The following is a 26,738-nucleotide window of genomic DNA, read 5'->3' on the forward strand; positions in this document are numbered from 1 at the left end:
TGAGCAGGCGCAGTGCTCCCCTGGCCTCTGTTTGAATCCATCTCAGAGATGGAAGACACTTTAGGGATTTTGAGAACCCATCACTCACTCAAGGCTCAGAACAGCAACAACAAAACATCAAAGGGTGAAATGACTTGCCTAAGTGCTCACTGGGGACAGGTGACAAGAGAAGTTAAGTCAGGAGCCCTTTCCCAGTAAAGTGTCAACGCTGGAAAGGTGAGACGCAGTTTGAAGGCCGAGACCGAGGCACAGGCCAGGGTGGAAGAAGGTGGCCCCAGTGGACGTGAACCTGGAGCACAGCACCTTGTGAAGGTGCAGGACCTGCTGTGAAGGGGGGTGGCAAGAAGGCCAGAATTTACCTCGTTTTGCAAGTCGTGGGTTTGTTCTGCGACACCTTTGAATTGAGTTTCTGCCTGTTTCATTTGTACGTTTTCATTTAATAAAGATTTCTAGGGAAAAAAAGAAAAGACATCACTACATAGCAGAGAAAAAAAGTTGTGTACTTCAACCGAGAAACACATTTGCTTTTTTGTTCGCAGAGATACTTCTTCCTCTGAAATTGTTCAGAGAAATAAATTGCATTTTACCATATTTTTTCCTGAAGTGTGGATGGTGTGAGCATGGCTTCGCACTGCCACCTTTTGTATCTTTGCAGTCTCTCCCACTGCCGTGCCTTTCTCCCAGAGCCAACTGAAGGGTGGGGTTCAGTAGGCGACTTCCTTTAAAACCCAGTGCCCTCAGGACCCCTTCACAGTAGAGCGAAACAATGAAACACCTAGATGGCTGGAGAAATCGCAGACATTTGAATTGCTGCAGCCCAAACTGCCAGTAAATACTCTTGTGTAAGCCGAGATTTTCCCCCAGCATATTTTTAATGCAGTTTTTGTGGTAAAATTACGGTAGGTGCCTCAGCCAATATTTGGGTCGGCTGACACTCGAGTATATATGGTACAATATGTCAATTGCAAAATTAATTTAAAATGTTTTCTTTTGTTTTTAAAATTTTTTATTAGTAAAATCTCTTATTGTTTCAATCATTTTTGCCTTTTGAAAAAAAAAATGAAGTCTCCTAAAGGTATCTCTTCTGACCTCTTTACCCTTTTTTAAATTCCCGTTAAATCAATAGAAAAAAACACCATCGTAATCAAGAAAGGATATTTAGGGAGCCCCATATCACATTCCACAAAGGCTGCTCTTGCCTCTAAGTCGACTCACACTGTGTATGAGTTCCAAATCCTCTCCAGCATTTATTGTTTTCTGCTTTTTAAAAATTTTGTTTTGTTTTTAATTAGGCTATCATCATGAGTGTAAGGTGATATCTCATGATTATTTTGATTTTGCATCCTGTATGGCTAGTGATCGTGAGCATTTGTTCATGCGTTTGCCAACCATTTGAGAATAATTTTGTCTTATCTGTTCATGCCTTTTGCCCACTTTTTCATTGAATCATTTGTTATTGTTTTATTGAGATGTTGGAGATTTCTATAGATTTGGGTAATTAGACCCTTGTCAGTTGTGTGTCATTGCAAAATATTTTTTTTCCCCAGGCCAGGGAACCTGTTTTTCCCTGTTTTATGTCCTGTAACTGGTCAAAACAATACTCTTATAGAAGCTCATTTATTTCCAGCATATTTCAATATTAAGAAAGAAACTCTAGATTTGTCATGGAAGAGCTGTTTTCAAATCTTTAAAGGTCTGTTCTAAAGAGGAAGTTTCGGGATTTTAGATTAGTCCAAAAGCGAGAACAAGACCATAGAAGAAAAATTTATAAGGAGGCAGCTATAGAGAAACTCTTAAACAACAAGAGCTGCTCTATAATGAACTCAATTAACTTGAGTAATGATAAGATCGCTGTCACTGCCATGTCCAAGGGAAGGCTGGGAACCACCAGCTGTAGCTACTAGAAATGAGAGCCCCACACCCAGGGAGGGAAGTCAGAATGACCTCCAGAGCCGCAGCTGATGTTTCTATCCACATGTCTAGTACCTACCCTGAGATGTTCCGTTGTATTTTCCAGGCTTGCTAGCATGCCGTATGGGGCAGGGATACCAGTGAGGTTCACAAAGAAAATGACATCGCCGATGTCATCTAAGTCGTCCAACAGCACATTTATGCATTCGTCATCACAAGCTGAAATTAAAAGGAGTAAACAAGGAGGTTAAAGCTCATGCACCAGCCATCAGCAACACTAACACAAGGAGTAAGTAAAAAGAGCATTGCTAGCAAGCTTTCCGGTGCACAGTTGTATTCCAAAGAAAACATGTGAAAACACATCTCAGTGCCCAGTGGGTGCCTGCAGTCACGTTTGCTTGGTCACACATAGGGCTCCTTGACAAAGAAAAACTCGAATCACAACAGTGACTGCCAAAGAAACTGATCAATCAAGGCAGAAACGAACAGCTCACAGGATACGGTGACTGTCTGGAGGGATTCCCAAGGGACAATCCTGATCAAGTTTCTCTAAGGTATATAGAACAATCGCTGGGGCTCCTCTCGAAGAAGGTTTAAGAATAGTGAAAACTACATTGGTGAGAAAAGCCTAGGAACATGGCATGAAGGAATCCTCCCCCGCCCCCCATGTTGACAATACACCTGCACATTCTACAATACACCTGCTCATTCTACAATACACCTGCCCATTCTACAATACACCTGCTCATTCTACAATACACCTGCTCATTCTACAATACACCTGCTCATTCTACAATACACCTGCTCATTCTACAATACACCTGCCCATTCTACAATACACCTGCTCATTCTACAATACACCTGCTCATTCTACAATACACCTGCTCATTCTACAATACACCTGCTCATTCTACAATACACCTGCTCATTCTTAAAGGGTAGCAAGGGCTGTCCTATGAGAATTTCCTTGGGAGACCTTATCCCACCCCATTTCCCATCCTCTTCCTGTCCCTTCAGACTACTTCTTGTTCTCCAAATTCAAGCAACATTTAAAAGGAACACAAGTTGAGTCTCAACTTTTGAAATGATGCGAATCTCAGAGCACGGGGTTCTTTGGGGGTGGGGGTGTCTAGAGAGATGGAAACACGGCCTTCAGAAGGACACACGTCTGGGTGGAGAATATGTTGCAAAACAAGAGCTTTGCATTTTGCTATTTTTGTTGTATATCGTTTCTACAATTTGGTAACGACATTTCCTACTTACCCTCATATGTTGATAGGTACATTAGAAAGCCCTTCCACGCAAGGTGGCGGAAGGACCTTGGGCCTCTACTCAAACACTCCCTCAATGCATGAATACCTTCTTTTATTAAATTGGAACTCTATGATGCTCATTCTCCCGACACAACGGCTGGAGCCAAAGTGGGTGAACAAGTAAATGTGGTGAAAAAAGCTGATGGTGCCCGGCTATCAAAAGAGATAGTGACTGGGGTCTTAAAGGCTTGAAGATAAACAAGCGGCCATCTAGCTCAGAAGCAACAAAGTCCACATGGAAGAACACACCAGCCTGTGTGATCGAGTGGTCCCAAAGGGATCAGTTACCAGGCATCAAAGAACAAAAAATCATATCATTGACTGCACACCTCCATGATAGGATCGCTGAAGACAAATGGGTGCATAAGCAATTGTGGTGAAGAAAGCTGATGGTGCCCGGCTATCAAAAGAGATAGTGTCTGGGGTCTTAAAGGCTTGAAGGTGAACAAGCGGCCATCTAGCTCAGAAGCAAAAAAGCCCACATGGAAGAAGCACACCGGCCAGTGCAATCACGAGGTGCCAAGGTACCAGGTATAAGGCATCATGCAAAAAAAATATATAAGTGTGTGTATGTATGTGTATATGTGTGTATATGTATATATGTATATGTATATATGTACATATATATAACATATTAAATGAAGGGGGAAGTGCAGAGTGGAGACCCAAGGCCCAAGTGTCGGCCAATGGAGATCCCCTCATAGAGGGGTTTAGGAGAGGAGATGGGTTAATTAGGGTGCGAGGTAGTACCGATGAAGAACACAGCTTTCCCCCATATCCTGGATGCTTCCTCCCCCCAACTACCATGATCCGAATTCTACCTTGCAGGCCTGGATAGGACAGAGGCTGTACACTGGTACATATGAGGGCTGGAGGTACAGGGAATCCAGGGTGGATGATACCTTCAGGACCAAGGGTGTGAGGGACGATGCTGGGAGAGTGGAGGGTGAGTGGGTTGGAAAGGGGGAACTGATTACAAGGATCCACATGTGACGTCTTCCCTGGGAGAGGGACAGCAGAGAAGGGGGGAAGGGAGACTCCGGATAGGGCAAGATATGACAAAATAACGATGTATAAATTACCAAGGGCACATGAGGGAGGGGGGAAAGGGGAGGGAGGGGGGAAAAAAAGAGGACCTGATGCAAGGGGCTTAAGTGGAGAGCAAATGCCTTGAGAATGATTGGGGCAGGGAATGTATGGATGTGGTTTATACAATTGATGGATGTATATGTATGGATTGTGATAAGAGTTGTATGAGCCCCAATAAATTGTTTAAAAAAAAAGAAAGCCCTTCCACGCACCCCATCTGATCTCATTCTCACATCGGCTGTGTGCTGGGCGGAAGGGCAGGATGAACTAAGTCACTAACTGACAACCCTGAGACTCAGATCAGGTAGGAGCAACTAGCCCTAGACTCTGTCCCAGGCTGAGCACAGGTCTCATTAGACTCATTGACCTCCCAGTGCATTTCCTAATCAGTAGCATGAACTTGTTACAGTGAATTCCAATTGTGTTTCTTTTTTTACAGCAAGATTGGTCAAGGGTGGTCAGTTTGCAGACACACCTTCAGCAAGGATAAATGAAATAGGGTAGACCAAATAATGGGGCAGTTCCATGGCCCTAACATTACTTCTTCACTTGGTTCCCACGGGCCACTGAGAAGACCTTTCAATATTCCCGTCCTAGGCAAAGGAGGGAAGAAAGAACTGAAGCTAACATGACATATAGGTAATACAACTGCGAGTCCAACAAAGGTGGATGCCTTTCTTAAACTGGCTGATCCTTGATCTTACAAAGGAAATATTACGAACAACTAAGCTACAAAGTTGAATTATTATGTTTCTTAGAATGCCAAAGAAGAACTTGCCTTAACTCAAAACCTCTGACATCTCATTTGGGCGAAGGATTTTCTTTGCTATGTTAACAGATCTATGTCCACATAGAATGTGTTGGAAATCGCTCATCTTTGAGATACACAAAAAGCGGATACGTCACTTCCATGGAGCCGACTCTGACTCACAGTGAACCCACGGGGCAGGGAAGGACTGCCCTCATGCTTTCAAGGTCATGAGTCTCGATGGGAGCAGAAAGCCTCATCTCTCATCCAAGGAGCACCTGGTGGCTTCAAACTGCTGACCTTAAGCTAGCAACTCAACCCGTAAGCCACTCGGCCACCAGAGCTCCTCGTGCACAGAAAAGGAGACACACATACAAGGGAAGACACGAGCCAATGAAGTCACGAAGGGACACCAGAGAAGTTGAGAGGATGATTTCCCCCTGGGGTGGGCGGAGCCCTCCTCTAGAGTCAGTGTCTGAATTTAGACAGCTAGCCTCCTCAACTGTGAGAAAATAAAACCTTTGGGAAAGCCACCGACTGGTTGGGCTTCTGTTATAGCAGCACGAGACAACTAAGACAGACACAACATTACAAGTGCACCTTGACAGATGCAATACCAACCCATGCTTAGAAACCCAAACCAAACCGACTGCTGGTAGGTGTGAGTTGTCCATGCTGGCTAGCTGCCAGTGCCGCTAACACACAGCACCAACATTGCTCCTGAACCCTGCCTGGTTAGAAACAGACACAAGTCACAGGTTCTATGTTAACATGAATTTCAGTTGAAAAAAGGGCACGCTCTCTGTTTTGAAGGCCCATTTGGCACGAAGAAACGCACTAGCAAGTGAAGCCAATCTTGAAGCAGAAAGGGAAGAGATGCTCACAAACACAATTGCTCTCCAGCAGCATGTGCTTGGGTTCACACTGGTCACACCGCAGCCCCACCACCCCTGGCTTGCAGACACACTGCCCAGAGGCTCTATCGCAGTCAGCATGCTCAGAGCCGTGCGGGGTGCAGTCACACTTCTGGCAGCTGCCCCCTGGCATGCGAGGGTTTCCATAATAGCCCGGGGAGCACCTGCAGACAGGAAGATAATTAGATGTAATCAACAACAGGAAGTAAATACATAAACCACCCGGCCATGCAGTTTTTCATGAAGGGAGGTCTGCCTCATTCTGTATTTTATTTCCTAAGAGAAAGACGAGATGGGGATCGAATGTGCATTTGCTCTCTTCAGATGTAGGAGAACTTGTTTTGCGAGAGGCATAGGGTCCGGAGTCAACCTCGTGCACTCTGATGGGGAAGGACTCCCTTGGTAAGTCCAGTGTTTCAAAACCAGAAGCAGCCGTGCCTAGCAAGGTCCATGTGATCCGTCAGAGCATACCTTTCACAGTATTGTCCTTCATAGCCCGGGAAGCAGGCGTCACAACGGAAGTCATGATCCCCTTCCAGGACACAGGTCAGACTAAAACTGGAGGAGGAAAAACAAATTTTTTTTTCTTTTAGTTCTCAGATCTACAACCTCAAACCTTTCATGACTATTAGGATACATGATACTGTCCTAAACATTGAGCAATTATACTAGGCAACAAGACAAGACGTACAGGCTACTAGATAAAAAGGGAGACTAGCTACGTGGCATGATCAGTACAAGGGTGAGCCCATATGGTATTCACCAAGCACTTGCTAGACACCTGTCTACTGACCATCACTAGGTGTTATGTAGAGGAAAACTGACTAATTGTCACCAATCAAAACTTTCCAGGTGAGGCGGATTTCCTTTTGAGATGTCATAAAGAGTCACCTGTCTTACTAAGTGATAAGGTAAAGAGAGTTGTAAATGATTAATTGGCACAGAGGAGACGGCTGAACTGATTCAGATGTGTATAACTGTACATACTATAAGTGGTGTGTGGGAGAGGGTTAGGAAAGACAAGAAATGAGTTAGGGTGGAATTTGAAAATATATACGGTTATTGATTAAAAAACATTTGGTCATTATTATAAGCAAAATGACAGCACCATTCAAAGTTTAATAATTTGCTCAGATACTGATGTCCACACTCAGGGCTGGCTTCTTTCTACAATGGCCTTTACGTCTATATTTTAAAGTACCAGCTCGCCATCTAGAGGCTGAGCTGGGTACCTGCGAACGCTCAGAAACTTACTACAAGGGCTCATTGGGACTCATTGGGACGCCATGTGCAACAGAAGGAAACGCCTTCCTCACAATGGTTGTTATATTCAAGCGCATCGTTGTAGCCACTGTGTCGATCCACACATACTAACGCACTATCATTGAGCCCATTTTAACTCACAGAGATGAGCTGATGGAGTGGGTTCTAGGTTGGGCTGCTAACCTCAAGGACCGAGGTTCTAACCCACCAGTCTCTCTGTGGGCGAGAAGGGGGCGGAGGAAAGATCCACTGCTATCATGTCAGTTCTGTCCCAGAGCATCAGAGTCTAGACCTGCCCAGGGGGCTCTGAGACTGGAAATCTTTCCCTCTTTTCCAAACAGCAGACCTACTTGCTCCAGTAAAGACTTCAGGTTTCAGAAACCCACAAGGCAGTTCTGTTCGCTCCTCTAGGGTGCCTATGAAAATACAAGCCAGAGTAGCCTAATTCCTTTTTGGCAAGTAAAATGAAGTTAGCGGCCATCTATCTACCACTTCTTACTTTCTTTCCTTCTTGAAGAGAAGGGCATACACTTCAATGAAAACAAAAAATATAGAGGAAACTAAGTTCATCTTAAAAAAATTCGAATTATCTTTATTTAGCATGCCAATATACGTTATCAAGTAATGAATTAATATTGACAGAAGAAATATGTTTGCACTTCCGAAGAGGAAAGCTTGTAAGTGCATAGAAGCAGTTGATATAATTGTTGAACTCTAAATGTCGAAGAATAGGGTCTTTCAACCATGGTAGCACACGCAGAATGTTCACACCCTCATGATCTCCTCTTAATAGAAGAAATTTTAATTTACTAACATGGACTTTTGGGGAGTTTCAACTATTTTTACTGAAGCAGTAAAATATTTTCAAATGCAGAGATGTGCAAAGTAGAAAGGTGAGATGTCCACCCACGTGTTTCTCCGAGCATATTGTAGTTATCACTCAGGCTGTGAGCACACACATACAAACGGATCCTACACACAAGGGCTTCATACGGCAAATTCAACCGCATAGTTCAGCAGTCATGTACCTACAGGTATATCTTACCCTTCTCCCAGGGTTTCACTAGAGTTCCCTCTGGGACTGTATCATGATGCAGTTTATCTGTCCCTTGTAGGTAAACATTTCCATTTCCCCACACATATCTCATGGTTATGAACAATAGTAAGACATACCCATTTTATACACATGTGGATGCATTTCTGTAGCATAGATTGAAAAAATTAGAACAATTAGCCAAAATTTCTGTATAGATTAAGTAAAAATTATTAAATGATCAGAACTGATATTAGGGTAACTGATCATTTGTAAGGGAATTTACACAGAGGTGAGCATCATGTCATGCTCACCATCAATAATCACAATAAAAGATAGAATATTCAAACAAATTTTAAATTAAAATTTCATTTTAGTGCACCTAAGGGTGGTATTCAGTGTGTATATGCTATACAACACGTTGTTACATATTCTAAATAATAATAAAACATTATTTATTCATTATAATTTTTATTTATGCCACAGGAGACACATAGATATTCCGATTCTCACTCCAAACCTCCATTTCTTTTGTGGGTGTTTAAATGATCTCACATGAGCAGCAGGAGTGCAAGGCAGAACCTAGCCCCCATGTGTCAGTCTGCATCATTTCAGTATTTAATCCATCATCAATGTATATGAAGTCTAACCATTCTGTTAAACAGGAACAAACTTATTTCATCTTATGATTCATAATATTAATAACAATACATCTTTTGCACATTGGATATAGCATTGGAATGCTAAAATTAGCCTTAAAAAACCCTCAAAAGTCTTTTCTTTAGTTTTTCTGTTCTGGCACTTTAGGTGTTTCTATTTAAGATTGATAATTTGATTTTGAAGATTCACTTCAAATGCTCATGAGAAGGAGAACTTGGTCCTAAAATTAATCTTTCTTGACACATGGAAAATATGAATGAAAACAGACTGAAGATGGGAGCCATGCTGGCTGGAGTTTATTGGGTCACCTGGTTTGCAAGCTCACCTGGTCGGGTGGGTGCGAGGGCAGGCGCATGGGGAGCAGTCGCTGGCTGAGCCTGTCACCTTCCCGTAGTACCCAGGGGCACACTTATCACAGTGATCGCCAGTGGTGTTAGCGCGGCAGTTCTGGGTGGCACATTTCAAACGGAGAGGGAGACCGTGGGAAATGGTTAGAAATCATTCGGAGCTGGTAGTTAGGCATCACCACATGTCCTGTAGGCCACCAAGAGTCCGAATGGACTTGACAAGTAACACCACCACCCCCTCTTCAGACCCACATTTTCTTCTCAGCCTTAAGGAAACGGAGAACATGTTCACCTATGTGTATGCACATATATTTAAGCGGCCTTCATGAATTATAAGACTGCATACATCTAATGGCAAAGCTTCTTAAACTTTATGGGGCCCCGGTACTGAATATGGAGTTCGTGAAAAACTAGCAACAAGAGAAGATTTCTGAACACGCAAGGACCAAAGATTAATTCAAAATCAAATACGTAATGAATTTTCGGTGTTTTGGGTCGCACTTGCCCTTGCTGCAAACTGCTTGGATGAAAAGAGGTCATAAGTGGAAAAAGCTTAAGAAGCCCTCAGAGAGTAGAAATCAGCACCCAGGGTATTCTACCTAAGCAGAATACGCAGTAAGCTCTTAAAGCTTTTCTCTCCTGAGCGCAAGTCTCGAAGTGTACGGTAAAGCAGTGCTTTAGAGCTGTGTGCCCTCCACAGCCACAGTGGACAGATGAAACAGCAGAAGCGCACAGAGAGACCATGTAGAAAATGACACTGAGGAGAGACACTTGAAGCTCCTACAGCACCAGCAGCAGATTCTTACCCCAAATCAAGTCATTTCCAGTTAGATTGTATGTTATCATTTGGTTCTATGTTCTGGCTGTTTAAAAAGGAGATTTACACTTTTTTGGAGAAAGCTACAAATGCAAGCAATTCTTGACATCAGAGTCCAGTTTCAAGTCTGCTTCTGCTCAGCTGGCTGACCGTGTTCCCCCAGCCGCCCTGCGCGCAGGAGACGGGGTAGGACGTGGCCAGGGGGAAGGGAGAGGGCCGGGGCGGAGGGTCTGAGAAGACTCCCCATGTCTCCTATCACTTCCCTTGGAAGTGAGCGGTAATTCGTATTGGAAAAAAGATTGAGATGCTGAAGTATTTTAGTTGTTTTTCATTTGCATTTTAACATGTCCTGCCTATCTCATCTGATGAAAATAGAGTTTATGAAATCCACTTGGCTCTTGTCTCATTAAAGGCAAGATTTTCTACCTTTTTGGGCAAAGCAAAAGTGTGAAATACCGTATATTCTCGTGTATGAGCCGAGTTTTTCAGCACAAAAAATTTGCTGAAAAACGGGTTCGGCTTATACACGGGTCAATGGTACCCCAGTGAGGTGTAACATCTCACGGGTGACTGTAGTTCCTCTGCTGCTCATTCAAAGCCCTGCTGACACTGCAGGGCTTCGAATGTTTGTTTACTCACATCTAACCAATCAGAGCCGTCCTATGACGTGGACGGCTCCAATTCGCAGAAGCACCCATAGTGATTCACTTACACTGGCAGCTGAACTGGTAAGGATGTGTCTGTGGCTGCGCTCCGTCTCTCCCCTCTGGTCTCTGTGTTAATTCACATCCTGCATTTCCCACCCTAGGCTTATACTCGAGTCAATCAGTTTTTCTGGTTTCCCAGGTAATAATTAGGTGCCTCGGCTTATACTCGGGTCAGCTTATATTCGAGTATATACGGTATTTGGTTTAAAGTCATGACATGAAGTTGATGAGGAACAACTTGTGGAAAATGAGAGAAGACAGCTTTTCCCTCTTGAACAGCAACTCTCACCATGCCGCTTCACACCAGGAGATGGCAGGAGGGGGATCCTGATCGAAAGTCTTTCTGCAGACCCCTGGCAGTAAGTACAGTCGCTGCTTTGTCGCAATTGCTGATTATCAGGCTCAGATGAGGTTGAACAAAACACTGTGACTCTCTTATGGCTCATAAGGCTAACCGTTCCCCCTAGACAAGGGATCTGATGGTTCTCAGTCATTGTGACCCTGGAAAGATTCATTTTCTAGGAGATTGTTAATGGTGGAGTTAAAACAGGCTGTGTTGCTTCAGAGACAAACATCAACAGATCAACTGCCGATCTTACAGCTTGATGTGGTGGATTCAGTCCAGGAAAGCCAGGACACTAACTTAACGTCCTAAAGGAACCTAATCTGGTTCACAGAGTCCGTGGCATCAAATAAAGTTGAACTTGAATGAATGGCTCAAGTTATTTAAGCTGTCCATTTGACTTTTGTCCTCATGATTGGCTAATGTACTTTACCAGCTAATTACACCTTATTTTAATTAAGTTCCTCCAATCAATTCTCCTTAAGTCTTTAAATGGGATCATCTCATTTTCTCTATTAGGTCTTTGCTTTTGCCTGGAGCATGAGCTGATTAGAGTGAACTTTTTCTTTTTTTCCAAAGTATTACAATGATTTGCATTAACTCCATTTTTCCTTTTTGACCAGAACCGGTCTTCAATGCCACATATGTAATCCAGTCCGGAAATGTTAGCATCATCGTTTTAATTGCAAAAGCCATCCGGTGCTTCTACATTCACTTGCACAGTGCTCCACCGTAGCAGTGTCCCCACTGGAAATGGCCCTGAGATTCCACAGAGAGGAGACACTGCTGATCGGAGTAAGAGGAAGACTGACATGGCATGCCTGAAAGCCGCATTGGGAGCGGATCTTGTCTCTCCTCTCTTCTGGATCTGGAGGGCACTCTTGTGATGTAGATCACACCCACACACTTCATGTGTGTCTTTCCTAGGATGGGGGAGGAATGTGCAGGTCCCTTCCATGGCTATTCTACCAAAGGCAAGTCAGTGTTGGCACAATTTAGGCAAGTCACCAATATCTTGACAGTGCTTATTATAAAGACTGAGATTTCCGAAGTAGAGAAAGCTTTTGAGGTTAGTTTCTGTAATAAGAAAGGCCCCTTCAGCTTACGCACACTCACAGAAACATGAGTGGACCGAGTTCTCTCCCTCCTCTCTCCTCTCCCTGTGTCACAGTGATCAATTTTGGTCAGGGTGGGGGTGAAGTGAGTGGTGGGAAATGGCTGAGAACCAAATATATACTAAAATGTGAATAATGTATCACTATCATCCTCCAGGAGAATGTCCAATTCTAGTCCAAATTCACGTACAGTGAAATGTATAGAAAGTAACTTGGGGAACCTCAAGCCCCCTGTTCAAATTACATGACACAGAGTTATCATGTCCTGACTACAGCCACCAGTTCTGCAATTAGAAACAGGGGCTACTTCACAACGGACTCCCAAACGCACACCTGAAAACAAGCAACTTTATGAAAGACTGGGCATGGCCAACATCGGAACGCTTAGCTAAGCCTTTCTGAAGGAAATATATTTCTATGCGAAGTTGGTTCAATGTAAGCTCTCTCTGGACCAGTGGCTAGAATGGCGATAGGCCCAAAAGCTAAAGGCTTAGTCCAACTCTTATTGTGCCCTACTGCACACACTCACAGACAAACCTACCAGACACTTTCCAGTTTCAGGTTCACAGACTTCACTGTGGTTGTTGCAGTCACAGGGCACGCAGGGAGCAATCAGAGGGTGGGGTTGCCTGTCACCTGCTTCAGGAAGCATCTGTCTGTGGTACCCAGGAGCACATTGCTGAGGGGAGGCAAAAGGAGACAAAATAACTCAAAAGCTCCTCCTGAGCTCTGCTCATCCTGCGGAGTTGGTGGTGGGTTTTCGCTGAAGTCTTTCTACCTGACAGGAGGAGCCAGTGGTGCCGGGAGGACAGAGACAATTCTCCAGAAGGGAGGCTACCTCTCCGCCTGGGGGCAGCCCGTCAGCCTTCCTGCCAACGTCCATGGAAATGTTTGAGATTCTGTGAAACCGCCGTAGAAAGGGAGGAGAGAGTGGACACTAATATTTAGAGAGAACATGACATCATAATACATGCACAGACCTATGTTAAACCAGAGGAGCCCAAAGACACAATGGTTAAAGTTTTTGACCGCAAACTAAAAGATCAGTGGTTCGAATCCATCGGGGAAAAGAGGTGTGGCAGTTGGCTTCCATAAAAATCACAGCCTTGGGGAGTAGATGGCAATGGCCTCCATTTGGGGGGGCTTTATATTACATCACAGGTGTTCTCCCAGGTTGGGGGTGCTCCTTCACATGCTTATCAGTACAATGCGCTCCAGCACATCAGGACTGCCAGGGAAGATTGTCAGTGGACTTTTTTGAACTTTGAAATAATACCGACGAAAGTCCTCCTGGTCGACTTCTTCAAGTCCTGATTTGGCTAAAATAGAGTTATTTTCTTCATGGTCTAGAGCATTGCATGCACAGCTGTGCGCATTCTAAATGCATCTTTAAAAATGAAGCGGGCATCTGGATGAGCACCACGTCAGTGTGTGGAGATGATAAATAAAATGCTACCTTAATTATTTGTCAGGAAAAAAAATGAAATAGGAATGCTATTCTCTAAAGGCAGAGAATCACTCACAAACTCATAATGACTCTCTAGGACAGAGTAGAACTGCCCCTGGGGGTTTGTGAGACAGGGTAGAAGCCCGCATTTGGCTACTGAGGAGCAGCCGGTGCTTTGAACTGCTGACCTTGCAGTTAGCAGCCCACCAAGTAACTACTACATCACCAGGGCTCCCAGGGCAGAGACCAGCCAGTGCGTGTTTGTTTGTTTGCCTGTTCTTATTATGTCAGATAGCACCATTTTGTACTTATATTAGACTATTATTTCATGAAGGTGTTACAGTTTAATAAAGTTATGGTAAGGAATAGAGACACCTATAGTGGAAAATGGGGGTCAATGAATCCAATCTTTTCAGTTTTGTATCAAAAAAGAAAAACAAATAAAGCTCTAGAAGAAACATCCACCTACCGACTCTGCTTTAGTCCTTGACCATAGGAGGCTTTGATGAGGATGTACTCAATATTACTAAGAACAGACATAAAGTCTGCGCGTTTTACGTGCTTTTCAGAAACAGAGTTAAAATATTTCCAAAAGTTCTGTGGATGAAAAACATATTCTAGTAAATCCAGAGTACAAATTCTCAGCAGTGTATTAACTTACAAAGGACCTGCTTTCAACGTTAATCTCCCAGACACACAGTTTAGTGTACAATAGCAAGTGCAGCTTAGGAAGATCTTCTGCGAATTCAACGGGGCAGAGATGGCGTCCGACTTGCTTATCGATAGGTATGTGCAACACGTGATCGTGCTAGCTGCAGTGTGAACAGTAAAAAATGCCGGATGAAAGCTCATTTCCCCAATTCAAGTAAGTGCAAACACTTCTATACCGGTACGTCTGTGCAGACAGACACCTGAGACTCAGGATAAAGAACTTAAGATGCAGCGCCTACCGAATTAAGGCAACAGAAGCCTAATCGACATTACTTGAGAAGATCACATTTGAGTGATTTCTAGAAATCTTGCTAACACCTTTGGAATTTTGAGCTCAGCATCTTCTTGCTTATTCTCTTATAAGAAGCAACCCACTTTCATGATGTTGACTATGGTGTTTACATGAAAGAACTTCTAAAACAAGGCCTCTTCATTACCTCTTTCATTGCTACTTCCTGTTCCTGTCTCACACCATTCTCAGGTGCAGGGGCATCCACATAAATGACTTGCTTCCTGGTCCAGCCACCCTTGATGATGACTTGAGGCTCAAAGTTGGAGGCGCCGATGCCATCCACAGAATAGAAGAACACGCTGTACCTCAGTTTGCCACCATAGGCCATGAGCTGTCCAAACCAAACAAAATCTATTTTTATTTCTCTAACATAGGATTTATTTGGAAACATTTTATAATACATCTACTGGCTTATTATATATAATAATACACAGACCATAAATTTTACTTAATTATGCAATTTAAATGTGTCACACAGGTATAAGATGTATGGAATTTTACTCTGAATTGATCCAATCTATAGGCTTCAAAATAGGAGTTCAATGTGATACTGATCCTAATTATTTTCAAGCTTCTTTAGATTAAGAATGATCTATAGCTATAGGAACACTAGCGAAATATTGGTAAATTTTGAAGTTCAGAGTAAATTCATACACAGACTCTAATGCTGCTTAGGTTAACAAAAATATAAGCAGTGCCTTTGAAGACTATTTTATGGCATGTCGTTCCCCCTAATAAATGAAAATGTCTTGAGAAAGACCACCGGAACCATCCAGACTTGTATTTATATTAGCAAATACTTTAAATGTTTATTGGGTGACTGCTTTAAGAAGGGGAAAAATAAGTTATATCAACTCAGATTTTAAGTCTATCCTATTTTGAAATTACATGTATCTTTCTGAAAGCGGGGCGTCCTTGCTCAAGAATGAACCTGCACCTCACCTGGTCTCCCTGGAATTGATCCGGCAGCCGCCAATAAAAGGGCTCTGCTTGGATGTGCTTCCGGACAGTCGGGATGTCCAGGGAGATGGCTGCAGCTTGGTAATATACCCCCTCGGTCGTACCCCCCAGGTTCTGCTGAGAAACCACTCGCAGAAGAGGTTGGTCTGAGGTCAGCATTACCTAGTCATTGTGGAGAAGAAAAGGGCACTTCAGAAGATAAATTAATGACACAGTTGGTTTTCCAGATTACACATTTCACAGATGATGCAGTGTTGTTATGAAAGAAGGAATAACATTCACACCACTGGTCCTGAAGGGATCATCCATCCTGGATTCCCTGTGTTTCCAGTTCCTATCTGTACCAGTGTACATCCTCTGGTCTAGCCAGACTTGCAAAGTAGAATTGGGATCATGATATGGGGGGGGCATTTAGGAACTAGAGGAAAGTTGTATGTTTCATCATTGCTACATCGCACCCTTACTGGCTCGTCTCCTCCCCAAGACCCTTCTATAGGGGGATGTCCTGTGGCCTACAAATGGGCTTTGGGTCTCCACTCTGCACTCCCCCACTCAATACCTCAACCCTTCAACACCCTCGTGATCGCACAGGCTGGTGTGCTTCTACCATGTGGGCTTTGTTGTCTGAGCTACATGGCCACTTGTTTACCTTCAAGTGTTTAAAACCCAGACGCTATCTCTTTCGATAGCTGGGCACCATCAGCTTCCTTCACCACATTTGCTTATGCATCCATTTGTCTTCAGCGATCATATCATGGAGGTGAGCACACAATGATATGATTTTTTTGTTCTTTGATGCCTGATAACTGAGCCTTTTGGCACCTCGTGATCACACAGGCTGGTGTGCTTCTTCCATGTGGGCTTTGTTGCTTCTGAGCTAGATAGACGCTTATTTAACTTCAAGCCTTTAAGACCCCAGATGCTATCTCTTTTGATAGCCGGGCACCATCAGCTTTCTTTATCATATTTGCTTATTCACCCACTTTGTCTTCAACGGTTGTGTTGGGAAGATGAGCATCATCTAATGCCAATTTAATAGAAGAAAGTATTCTTGCATTGAGGGAGTACTTGAGTGGAGGCCCAATGTCCTTCTGCTACCTTAATACTAAACCTATAAATATATGCACATATATGTATTTCCATATCCTCATATATAAATATATTGTCATATGTACAGGCCTCTATAAATGCCCTTTGCCCCCCAGCTCTTTCCTCTATTTCCTTTGACTTTCTTCCTGTCCCACTATCATGCTCAGTCCCCACCAGGGTTTCAGCAATTCCTCTTGGTTACATTACCTTTGATCATGCCCTACCAGGCCTCCCACATCCTCCTCACCACCAATTTGGATCACTTCTTGTTCCTTTGTCCCTGGGTTTGTTAACACCACTTCCTTTCCCCCCACCTCTCCCTCTCCCATGCCCCATGGGGATACTGGGAGGGTAGAGGGAGGGTGGATTGGAAAGGGGGAACTGATTACAAGGATCTACATGTGACCTCCTCCCTGGGGAATGGACAACAGAAATGTGGATGAAGGGAGACGTCGTATAGAGCAAGATATGACAAAATAATAATTTATAAATTATCAAGGGTTCATGAGGGAGGGGGGAGTGGGGAAGGAGGGGAAAAATGAGGAGCTGATGCCAAGGGCTTAAGTGGAGAGAAAATGTTTTGAGCATGATGAGGACAATGAATGTACAAGTGTGCTTTACACAATTGGTGCATGTATGGATTGTGATAAGAGTTATATGAGCCCCTAATAAAATGATTAATAAAATTTAAAAATATTTTTTTAATAAAATGAAGTAGGAATAACAAAGATGTTTCCTTTAATTTAAACATCTGGATTGAAATGAAAGAATTCTTGAAACAGGTGCATTTTGGGTTAAATTACTGTTACACTGGGCCAATTTTAAACTATGTAATGAATGTTGAGATAATGCACTGTGATATTCTCTCCAACAAACCTTTTGTTTGATAAGCTAAGGAGCAACACTGTATGCCTTTCTTTTAAGCTCCATTTGTTTATTTCTAGTTCTCTCTGACTGAAGGAGAGCTCAGATTCATATGCTAATAAAAACTAGCCCTCGGCCCCCCCCCTAGAATTTCTGATGGCCTAAGAGAAGGTTTAACAAACAGGTAACTATCTCCTTAGCCCCACTCAACTCCCCCAAAAGACAAAAACCAAATCCATTGCCATGGAGTCTATTCTGACTCATAGTGATCCTATAGAGCAGCAGTTCTCAACCTTTCTCGTGCTGTGACTCTTTAATATAGTTCCTCATGTGGTGATGACCTCCAACCATCAAATTATTTTTATTGCTACTTCATAAATGTAATTTTGCTACTGTTATGAATCGAAATGTAAATATCTGATATATAGGATGTACTTTCATTATTACAAATTGAACATAATTAGAGTATAGTGATTCATCACAAAAATAATAGGTAACTATATATTGTGAAATATTTATTTCTAATGCCAAATAAATGAAATTTTGTCTTGAAGTATGGTGTAGTGTGGGTAACAGTACTTGCATATGGGCATATCTGCATGTGGGCGGACCCATGTGGGGATGGATAGAGTAGTGTCTCGGTTCCTTAGACCCTTGGAAATATTTGTTTTAAGATGGTCTTAGGCGACCCCTGTGAAAGGGTTGTTCGGCCCCCAAAGGGTCGTTTGCGACCCACGGGTGGAAAACCACTGCTCTGGAGTGTCTCTGAGCCCGTAATCTTTATGGGAGCAGCCGGCTTCATTATCTTTCCCAGGAATGACCGCTGGGCTTGAACTGCACCCTAGCATGTGACCCCACAGTGCCCCAGGTTCATTTCCTACTGCATGAGATCACTATTATAAAAATGCAGGAAGACGTTTACAGACAGGGAGAGATATTATTTCATGGTTACCAAAGATGGGAAGGATTGAGGGCTAAATCAGTAACCAGAGCAAGGGCATGTTTTAACTTGGGTGAAGGAGGAAGGCAGCACACCATGACTAAGGCAAGAGAGGACACTGGGAAATACAGAAAAGAAAGAGACTACAAAGTTACTAAAGACACTACTACACACATGGTCCTGCAATGCAATCTAAGAGTAAATACATAGGTAGACATGCAAGCTGAATGAATGTGGACAGGTGAATGGGAGTGCATCTATGAGAATAAACAGGTTTGACAGAGGAGATTTCAGAGGATGTAGCTGTATGTGCTGTAAATATATAAAAGGAATGGTAAAGCATAAAGGAGGCAAAAGTATGAAAACTTTTTAGGCACAAATAAATGCCTAGGAGAAATGAGTCACTGGGCTTGGGGACTTAGGACTACAGCCAGTCTTAGAGAACATCTAGGTCAATTGGCATAACATAATAATTGGCATAACATAATGCATAAAGATAATGTTTGACATCCTACTTTGGTGAGTAGCAACTGAGGTCTTAAAATCACGTAAGAACCCAGACACTATATCTTTTGATAGCCGGACACCATTGGCTTTTGTCGCCACATTTGCTTATGCACCCATTTGTCTTCAGTGATCATATCAGGGAGGTGAGCACACAATGATATGATTTTTTTGGTCTTGATGCCTGCTAACTGATCCCATTGGCACCTCATAATCACACAGGCTTGTGTGCTTCTTTCATGTGGGGTTTGTTGCTTCTGCTTGTTCCTTCAAGCCTTTAAGACTCCAGATGTTATATCTTTTGATAGCTGGGCACCACCAGCTTTCTTCACCACATTTGCTTATGCACCTGCTTGGTCTTCAGTGATCACATCGGGAAGGTGAACATCATAGAATTCCAGTTTAATAGAACAAAGTACTCTTGCATTGAGGGAGTACCTGAGGGGAGGCCCAATGTCTATCTGCTACCTTAATACTAAATCTATAAATATATGCACATAGGTCTATTTCCCCATCCTCATATATAAATATATTTACTTATATAGAGATGATGTCAGGGGCTTAAGTGGAGAGCAAATGTTTTGAGAATGATGAGGGCAATGAATGTACAAATATGCGTTACACAATTGATGTATGTATGGATTGTGATAAGAGTTATACGAGCCCCTAATAAAATGAATTTTTAAAAATCATGTAAGAAACCATTTTTAAAAAGCAACTATTGGTCTGTCTCCAGCTGTGGCCAAGAAGAGTAAAGCAAGTTAAAGGACAGAGTAGTCCAAAAGACTCATGGACCATGAGCACAGTCTCCAGTCCTCTGAGGACCATCAGAGCTAGAAGCTGAGGCTCCACTATTGACCAATCTGATCAGTCTCACAATACTAGGTGTTGGCAAAGAGGGAGGAAAAAATGCAGAACAGAATTTTTAAAACAAAACAAAAACAGCTCGACCGACGGACGGCCCTTAAGCACCCGTCGAACCTGGAAGTGAACTTATCCCCTGGGGAATCAAAGAAACCAAACACCTAAATGAATCAACTAAATGGTTCAGCTCAACTATTGCCAGTGAATAAGAACACTCGAGAGGGATTACTCTTCAGTACAAGCAACTATACGAGACCTAAGGGGCAACACTTGCCCCAAATAGGACGCAAGGACACGGGAACTTGGGGGAGATCAGAAGAGGGGATTGCAGCAAATGTCATGAAACCAAGTGTACATACATTGCTCGGTGGAAGACAACTTTTACCCAAGTGACAATACAAACTTAAAACAAAAGAGGGCATTTTCAATGCATGCCTAACTTACCGGGGTCCTCACATAGCCTTCTAACTCTGTGCAGAGCTGTGACAGGCCAAAGCAGAAGCACGGACTGCATCCTGCGGGGTTGCTGGCATCGAGGGCAAAAGTACCACTTTTACACACGTCACACCGGAGGCCAGCAACATTTTCCTAAAGAGGAAAAAAATAATAATTCACTCACTTACCCGAAAAAGCAAAGAGATAGTTTCTGAGCAAACAGAAACAAAATGAAACAACAAAGGATTTTAGATCACAAGTTAGCCATTTAGATAAAACGTTAGCGAGATCCCTTTCCTCCGGAGCATCGTTAAAAAACAAACAAACAAATAAAAACCTACTCAATCAGTGATTCCCAAACATGAATATCAGAATCATCTTGGAGGGTTTGGGCATCAAAGTTCTCTGGCCCAATCTCATGCCCCTGGGATGCTGACCCCTTGGGGCTAGAGACCATCCCTTCCAGTTCAACTCACTTTGAATAAGAATTGTTAGCCTGACATTTTGGCAAGTCAAAACTGCATAGCTGAATGTTTCCTTTAATCTGTACCAATGCCATCTCAGTGAGCTTAAGGACCTCCTCATTGTTTGTCATTAGGGGACCCATCACTCTCAGACTTCTCTCCTTCCTGTCCTCCTGCCCTCCCTCCCACCTCCATAAAAAAAAATCACAGATGGAAACAGGGATATCCTAATGACAAAGCACAATCGGAAAACGGAAGGAAATATATGAGAAGGAAAAAATGCCATTGAAATATTACCTCTCTGAGAAAATGATCAAAGACTAACTAACTCCCTTCAGCATGACCAGCACATATAAGAAAATAATTATTTACCAGCCATGCAATCACATCAGTTTCACCACCTGACACTTGAACAGCAAACAGGCCCGTAACAGAGTCTACCCATCATTTCAAAGAACAAACTCATAATGTAACTTCTGAGGTATAGAGAGTAGTGTAAGTTCCGGTCATGAAGAGCCATTAAGAGGAGAGATTAAGAGATAGCGGCTCATTTATTTCATTAAAAGTGTCAACGTAAGATGCTGGGCGAGAGAGAGGGAAAGGGGCGCCGTGGCAAATACCTTGCAAGAGCAAGTACCAGTTTCTTCCTCACAGCCACAAAGCCCCTGGTCCAGATCACAGGTGTCCTCCGATGTCCCCATCAGGTCACAGGCACAGGAAACACAGGCTGGAAAGTCTCTGTGCCCCAAGGAGCACTGGTCACAGTTTAAACCGCTAAAGGGGGGCTTGCATTGGCAGCGGCCGGTAGACACGTCACACTGTTGACTGGTGGACCCTGCCTGGCTACAATTGCATGCCTGAAAGAAAAGTACCTGGATCAGTCAGAGGTCAGTACTTACATTTTCAGAAGACACTCCTATTTGGATGACACAAAAGTACTCATTGTGGGGGAAGGATGTAAAGGAGCCGTACTCCCCCTCACTATTGCTACGTGGATACACTTTGTTGTGTGCCTGTGGGAGACAGACTGAATGTGTGCATCTCTCACACACAAGCACAGCGGGCCAAAACCGGAACTCAAACGAATGTGCTCAGTGGGCCAAAAGAGAGCAGCAAAATTATTTTAGAAGTCAAACGAATGTTCTTGTCTTTAAGGCCAAATATTGTTCTGGCTGAAGAAAGTTACAGAGAAAACCATCGCCCGGAACGATGGCACACGGTCCTGTTGTGAGTTACTGCCAGCTCGGTGCCCACTCAGAGCCACAGCGCTGCAGAAGACCACTCCACGGGGTTTCATTGCTCTAGCCTCTGGAAGCGGATTCCCAAGTCTTCCTTCCAGGTCATCCCTGGTGGCATTGAACATCCAACTTTTGGGGTAGTAGTTGAATATTTAACCCTTAGCATCAAGCAGGCTTCTAAGAACTGAACATAACTCCACAATAAAGTGATTTGTGCCTTCCTCTTGAAAGATGGTATCCACTGCGTAAGACATTTAAAGGGCACTAAAATAAAAGTCTGATCTTCTAATCATCAATTAGGAGCTGGGTGGTACGGTAGTTAAGTGACCAGCCACGCCACGGGAGAGAGATGTGGCGATTTGCTTGGGTAAAGTTGACAGCCTTGGAAAGGCCTGGGACAGTTCTCCTCTGCCCCGTAGACTCACTCCAAGTCAGAGGGGGCTCGATGAGAAAGGGAACCATCAATTGCACAACTGGGGTTTCAAAGGAACCCGAGAACGTGCCATGAGTGTGCTGCTTCTTCCATTTTGGTCCCAATAGCTCAAATTGACTTTTAAATATTAACCTCAAACCATGAAACAGGTTAAAATCAAACAACCGTACTAATGGTAAAGGAGGAGTCCATGTTACAACAGAGTAATCCTCGGTTTAGAAGAGGCATAGAGGACAGCCCGCACCTTGCATCCAAGCTCCAGGTCGTGGCCCCAGAAGCCATCCTCACATTCTTCACACTTCCAGCCGTGAGTGTGAGGAGGGCAAGTACACGCTCCCGTTTCTGGATCGCAGGAATTCTTAGTGTGAGCACAGTTGCAGGCTGAAATAAAGACAAATGAATACGGATTTTAAACACACCCTTTCCCTAGCTTTTTAAAGCAGATTTTAATGATTGGAAACTAAGACCTAGGGAAGTCAGGTAATTAAGTTCACACAATTAGAAGATAGTAAGAGCCAGGACTAAACGCTTCTCTTGGTGCCCAGAATAGAGATCAGGAAACAGGAAATAAAAGCATAACATCCTACGCTTATAAAAGAAACACAGTAAAGGAATTCCATAGAATTTAGACAGGCGTCAACGTAGGTAAAAGTTTGGGAATTATTATAAGGTCATAAATAATGAATTCAACAGCTTACGTGTGCAGTTCCCGTTCTGGTATGCGAAAAAGCCATGTGCACACTTGTCACACCTTTTCCCGGCTACTCCTGGGACACAGTGGCATTGGCCTTCATCCGTGCAATGATCCGAGATGGACCCAGGCATGTGGCAGTCGCAGGGCCAGCAGCCAAGCCCTGTGCTCCACCCGTAATAGCCACTCTGTTTCACAAGGCAAGAAGAACCAGGGAGATCAGTCCGTGTTTCCATATGCAATGAACAGATCAGAGTGTTTTCTCCATCAAACATAGGGTGCTTCATAGAATCATATAGCTTGGTAACATAACTCACTCCTTTGTAAAGTGAATAAATTCTCTGCACTTGGAGAAGAGCAACTTGCACCAACCAGGTTCTTTCTGTTAGTCATGAATTCAATATCATTTCAGAGACGTTAGAGCGTCAACTCTAAGCAATACGGGCAAGGTTTTAGTTTCATTCAATGACCTGGAAGCCTCTTACCAAGCACTGGTCACACTGCTGTCCAGTCACATGTGGTTTGCAATCACAGAGTCCAGTCTCGTGGTGGCAAATGTGAGAGAGGGAGCCTTTCTCTTGGCATTCACAAGCTAAGACAGGCATATAAAAATGTGAAGAAGAATAAAGAGACATCCGTGTAAGTATTTAAATAGGTATGGTGAGAGCAAAAGCATTTCACTCCCTAAAGGAAGTACTTCAAACATTGAAGTTTTAAATGATCAAGTACAAAATTAGTTTGCAAAAAGCTCTAACATTTTATATTTTTATGGACAGTAAATCTAAGTAGGGTTAGTGTAAGAAACCGTGACAGAAGAATACATTGAAGCCCTTAAAAATAAGAATTAATTAGCAAACAGTTGACTAATCGCATGAATTCTTTGAAACTTAAAACAAGCTACTGATGCGTATTAGCAAATCCTTAGTAAAACGATACTGTAGTGACTTCAAAGTTAATATAACAACTCTAGTTGCCAAATTTCCCCTGCAAAGGAAAGCCCATGGCTGTCCATTGTAAGGCACAGCCACAAAGTAGACTGGCTTCCCAGGGAGCGGGTGCCACGGCTTTGGCTTTCTCCTGGCGAGCAGCTGGGGCTCAAAGCACTGGCCCTTTGTTTAGCAACCGAGCACTGAATCACTGCCCCAACTTTCCGTCCTCGGGATTCCTTTCAGTAGACTCTGCCACTCTCCCCTTTGGACATCTCCCTCTCTTTTAAAATAATGCGGGGCCATTTGCTACGCTCTTCAGTGTGCAAGCATTATTGATATCCTTTTCCAAATCATTCCACCACCATTAACACACTCACTGGCCCCTAAGTCAAACTTCTCCTTCACCCATGGTGACCATTGGTCAACTTTGATTTCCCGTATTAATTAATTCATTTTATTGGGGCTTGTACAACTCTTATCACAATACATACATACATTTGTTGCCATCATCATTTGTACATTTGTTGCCATCATCATTTTCAAAACATTTTCTTTCTACTTGAACCCTAGGTATCAGCTCCACATTTCCCCCCACCCTACCATGAACCCTTGATAATTTATAAATTACTATCATTTTTTCATGCCTTACGCTGTTCGATGTCTCCCTTCACCCATTTTTCTATTATCTACCCTCATGGGAGGGGGTTGTATGTAGATCATTGTGGTTGGTTCCTCCTTTCTCCCCACACTTCCCCCTTTCTCTCCCATGGTATTGCTACTCTCAATATCGGTCCTGAGGAGTTTATCTGTCCTGGATTCCCTGTGTTTCCAGCTCTCATCTGTACCCAGGTACATGCTCTGGTCGAGCCGCATTTGTAAGGTAGAATTGAGATCATGATAGTTGGGAGGAGGAGCTATTAAAGAACTAGAGGAAAGTTGTATGTTTCAGCTTATCTCTTCCTTGTGACCCTTCTGTAAGGGGTTGTCCAGTTGTCTACAGATGGGGTGTGGGTCTCCACTCCGCACTCTCCCTCATTCACAATGACATGAATTTTTTGTTCTGGGTCTTTGGTGCCTGATACCTGATCCCATCAACAACTTGTTATCATCCAGGCTGGTGTGCTTCTTCCATGTGGACTTTGTTGCTTCTCAGCTAGATGGGCACTTGTTTCGCTTCAAGCCTTTAAAACCCCAGATGCTATATCTTTTGATAGCCAGGCACCATCAGCTTTCTTCACCACATTTGCTTATGCACCCATTTTGTCTTTAGTGATTGTGTCAGGAAGGTGATCATCAGAGAATGCCAGGTTATTAGAACCAAGTGTTCTTGCATTGAGGGAGTACTTGAGTAGAGGCCCAATGGACAATCTCTCCTAATGAAGTTTCTGTGGCATTCACTCTTTAGTTTGCTTCTCATTTCTGATGTTTCCCCTTCTATATCTCAAGTAGTGTCCTCTTTCTTCAAGGAACATTTATAGTCCAATTCAAGAAGCTTGTCATATTATAGTTTAATATTCCAGGTAAAATTTTCCATCTAAATGTTTGTACAGTCTTTAAAATAATGCATTGTGATGAAATATGTATGAGAAAACATTTGGCAGCATTTTTTTCATGTCCAATTCAGTGAGATTAATTCTATTCATCATGCTGTGTAATTGTACCACTGATCTCAACATTTTCATCACCCTCTGTCAGCAGTGACTTCTCAAGTCCCTTCCTACCTGCCCCTGGTAACCTCTAAAACACTTTTATCTACATTCATGGACCTATTTTGTATAGTTCATGGAAGTCTTCCTCATAACAAGCTTAGGAGAGAGGTCATGTACCATACATACTCATGTATAATCCAAGGGTTTTTTGGTAATCATTTTATTGGGGGCTCAAACAACTCTTATCACAATCCATAAGTACATCTGCACATTCGTTGCCCTCATCATTCTCAAAACATTTGCTCTCCACCCACGCCCCTGGCATCAGCTCCTTATTCCCTGCCCCATGAGCCCTTCATAATTTATAAATTATTATTTTGTTATATCTTGCACTGCTCAATGTAAGTTGAGTTTTTCAGCACATTTTTAAAGCAGTTTTTGTGGTAAAATTAGGTGTCTCGGCTGATATTCGGGTTGACTTATACTTGAGTATATATGGTAGTTCTTTCTGTCTCTAGATGTGAAATCTAAAATTTCACACGATTAAGTGATTAATGTAGGACACACAGCCATCAGTTGTCATTTTATATGAAGAATCCCTGTAGTAATAAGTACTGGAATATTCATGCTAAAATAATACCAAGCATTAATATTGATTCATATTATCAATATAAAATGGTTGCCAATTACTTGGAACTTCACATAAATTTTAATTCTCATAGAAGCCCACAGAATAAAACTTATGACCATTAATTTCTTTCTTCTAAGGTTTTTCAAATCTTGGAGTGCTGCAGGGCACTGACAACTCCTCGATTGACAACTCAGTCCTCGACTCTGGACAATCAGGTCTGCATGCATTGCTTCAATGACTCCCCCAGAGCTTACCGCTCCGGCTCTGTCCTCAGGCTCCAGCTTCCCTTCTTCCTGTGCTTTTAAAAGCTCTACATGCCTCCTCAAGAACTCTGCAT

The 26,738-nt window shown here is 43.0% G+C and overlaps 1 protein-coding gene across 2 annotated transcripts in view; it reads right to left on the reverse strand.

Moving 5' to 3' along the window:
* The window catches only part of LAMA1 (laminin subunit alpha 1), a 172,367-nt gene that overhangs the window by 59,138 nt on the left and 86,491 nt on the right, over window positions 1-26,738 (reverse strand). For both annotated transcript variants that reach the window (XM_075532720.1, XM_075532719.1), the window contains exons 20-34: window positions 23,678-23,784; window positions 23,200-23,380; window positions 22,746-22,882; window positions 21,451-21,687; window positions 20,376-20,519; window positions 15,653-15,832; window positions 14,856-15,041; window positions 14,177-14,304; window positions 13,039-13,159; window positions 12,802-12,939; window positions 9,257-9,378; window positions 6,447-6,533; window positions 5,946-6,139; window positions 1,991-2,130; window positions 360-449 (exon numbers count right to left, since the gene is read on the reverse strand). In XM_075532720.1, the coding sequence (XP_075388835.1) occupies window positions 360-449; window positions 1,991-2,130; window positions 5,946-6,139; window positions 6,447-6,533; window positions 9,257-9,378; window positions 12,802-12,939; window positions 13,039-13,159; window positions 14,177-14,304; window positions 14,856-15,041; window positions 15,653-15,832; window positions 20,376-20,519; window positions 21,451-21,687; window positions 22,746-22,882; window positions 23,200-23,380; window positions 23,678-23,784 (2,192 nt within the window). The remainder of the gene's footprint in view (window positions 1-359; window positions 450-1,990; window positions 2,131-5,945; window positions 6,140-6,446; window positions 6,534-9,256; window positions 9,379-12,801; window positions 12,940-13,038; window positions 13,160-14,176; window positions 14,305-14,855; window positions 15,042-15,652; window positions 15,833-20,375; window positions 20,520-21,450; window positions 21,688-22,745; window positions 22,883-23,199; window positions 23,381-23,677; window positions 23,785-26,738) is intronic.

The sequence above is a fragment of the Tenrec ecaudatus genome, chromosome 15 (genome assembly GCF_050624435.1).
Source record: "Tenrec ecaudatus isolate mTenEca1 chromosome 15, mTenEca1.hap1, whole genome shotgun sequence".
NCBI lineage: Eukaryota > Metazoa > Chordata > Mammalia > Afrosoricida > Tenrecidae > Tenrec > Tenrec ecaudatus.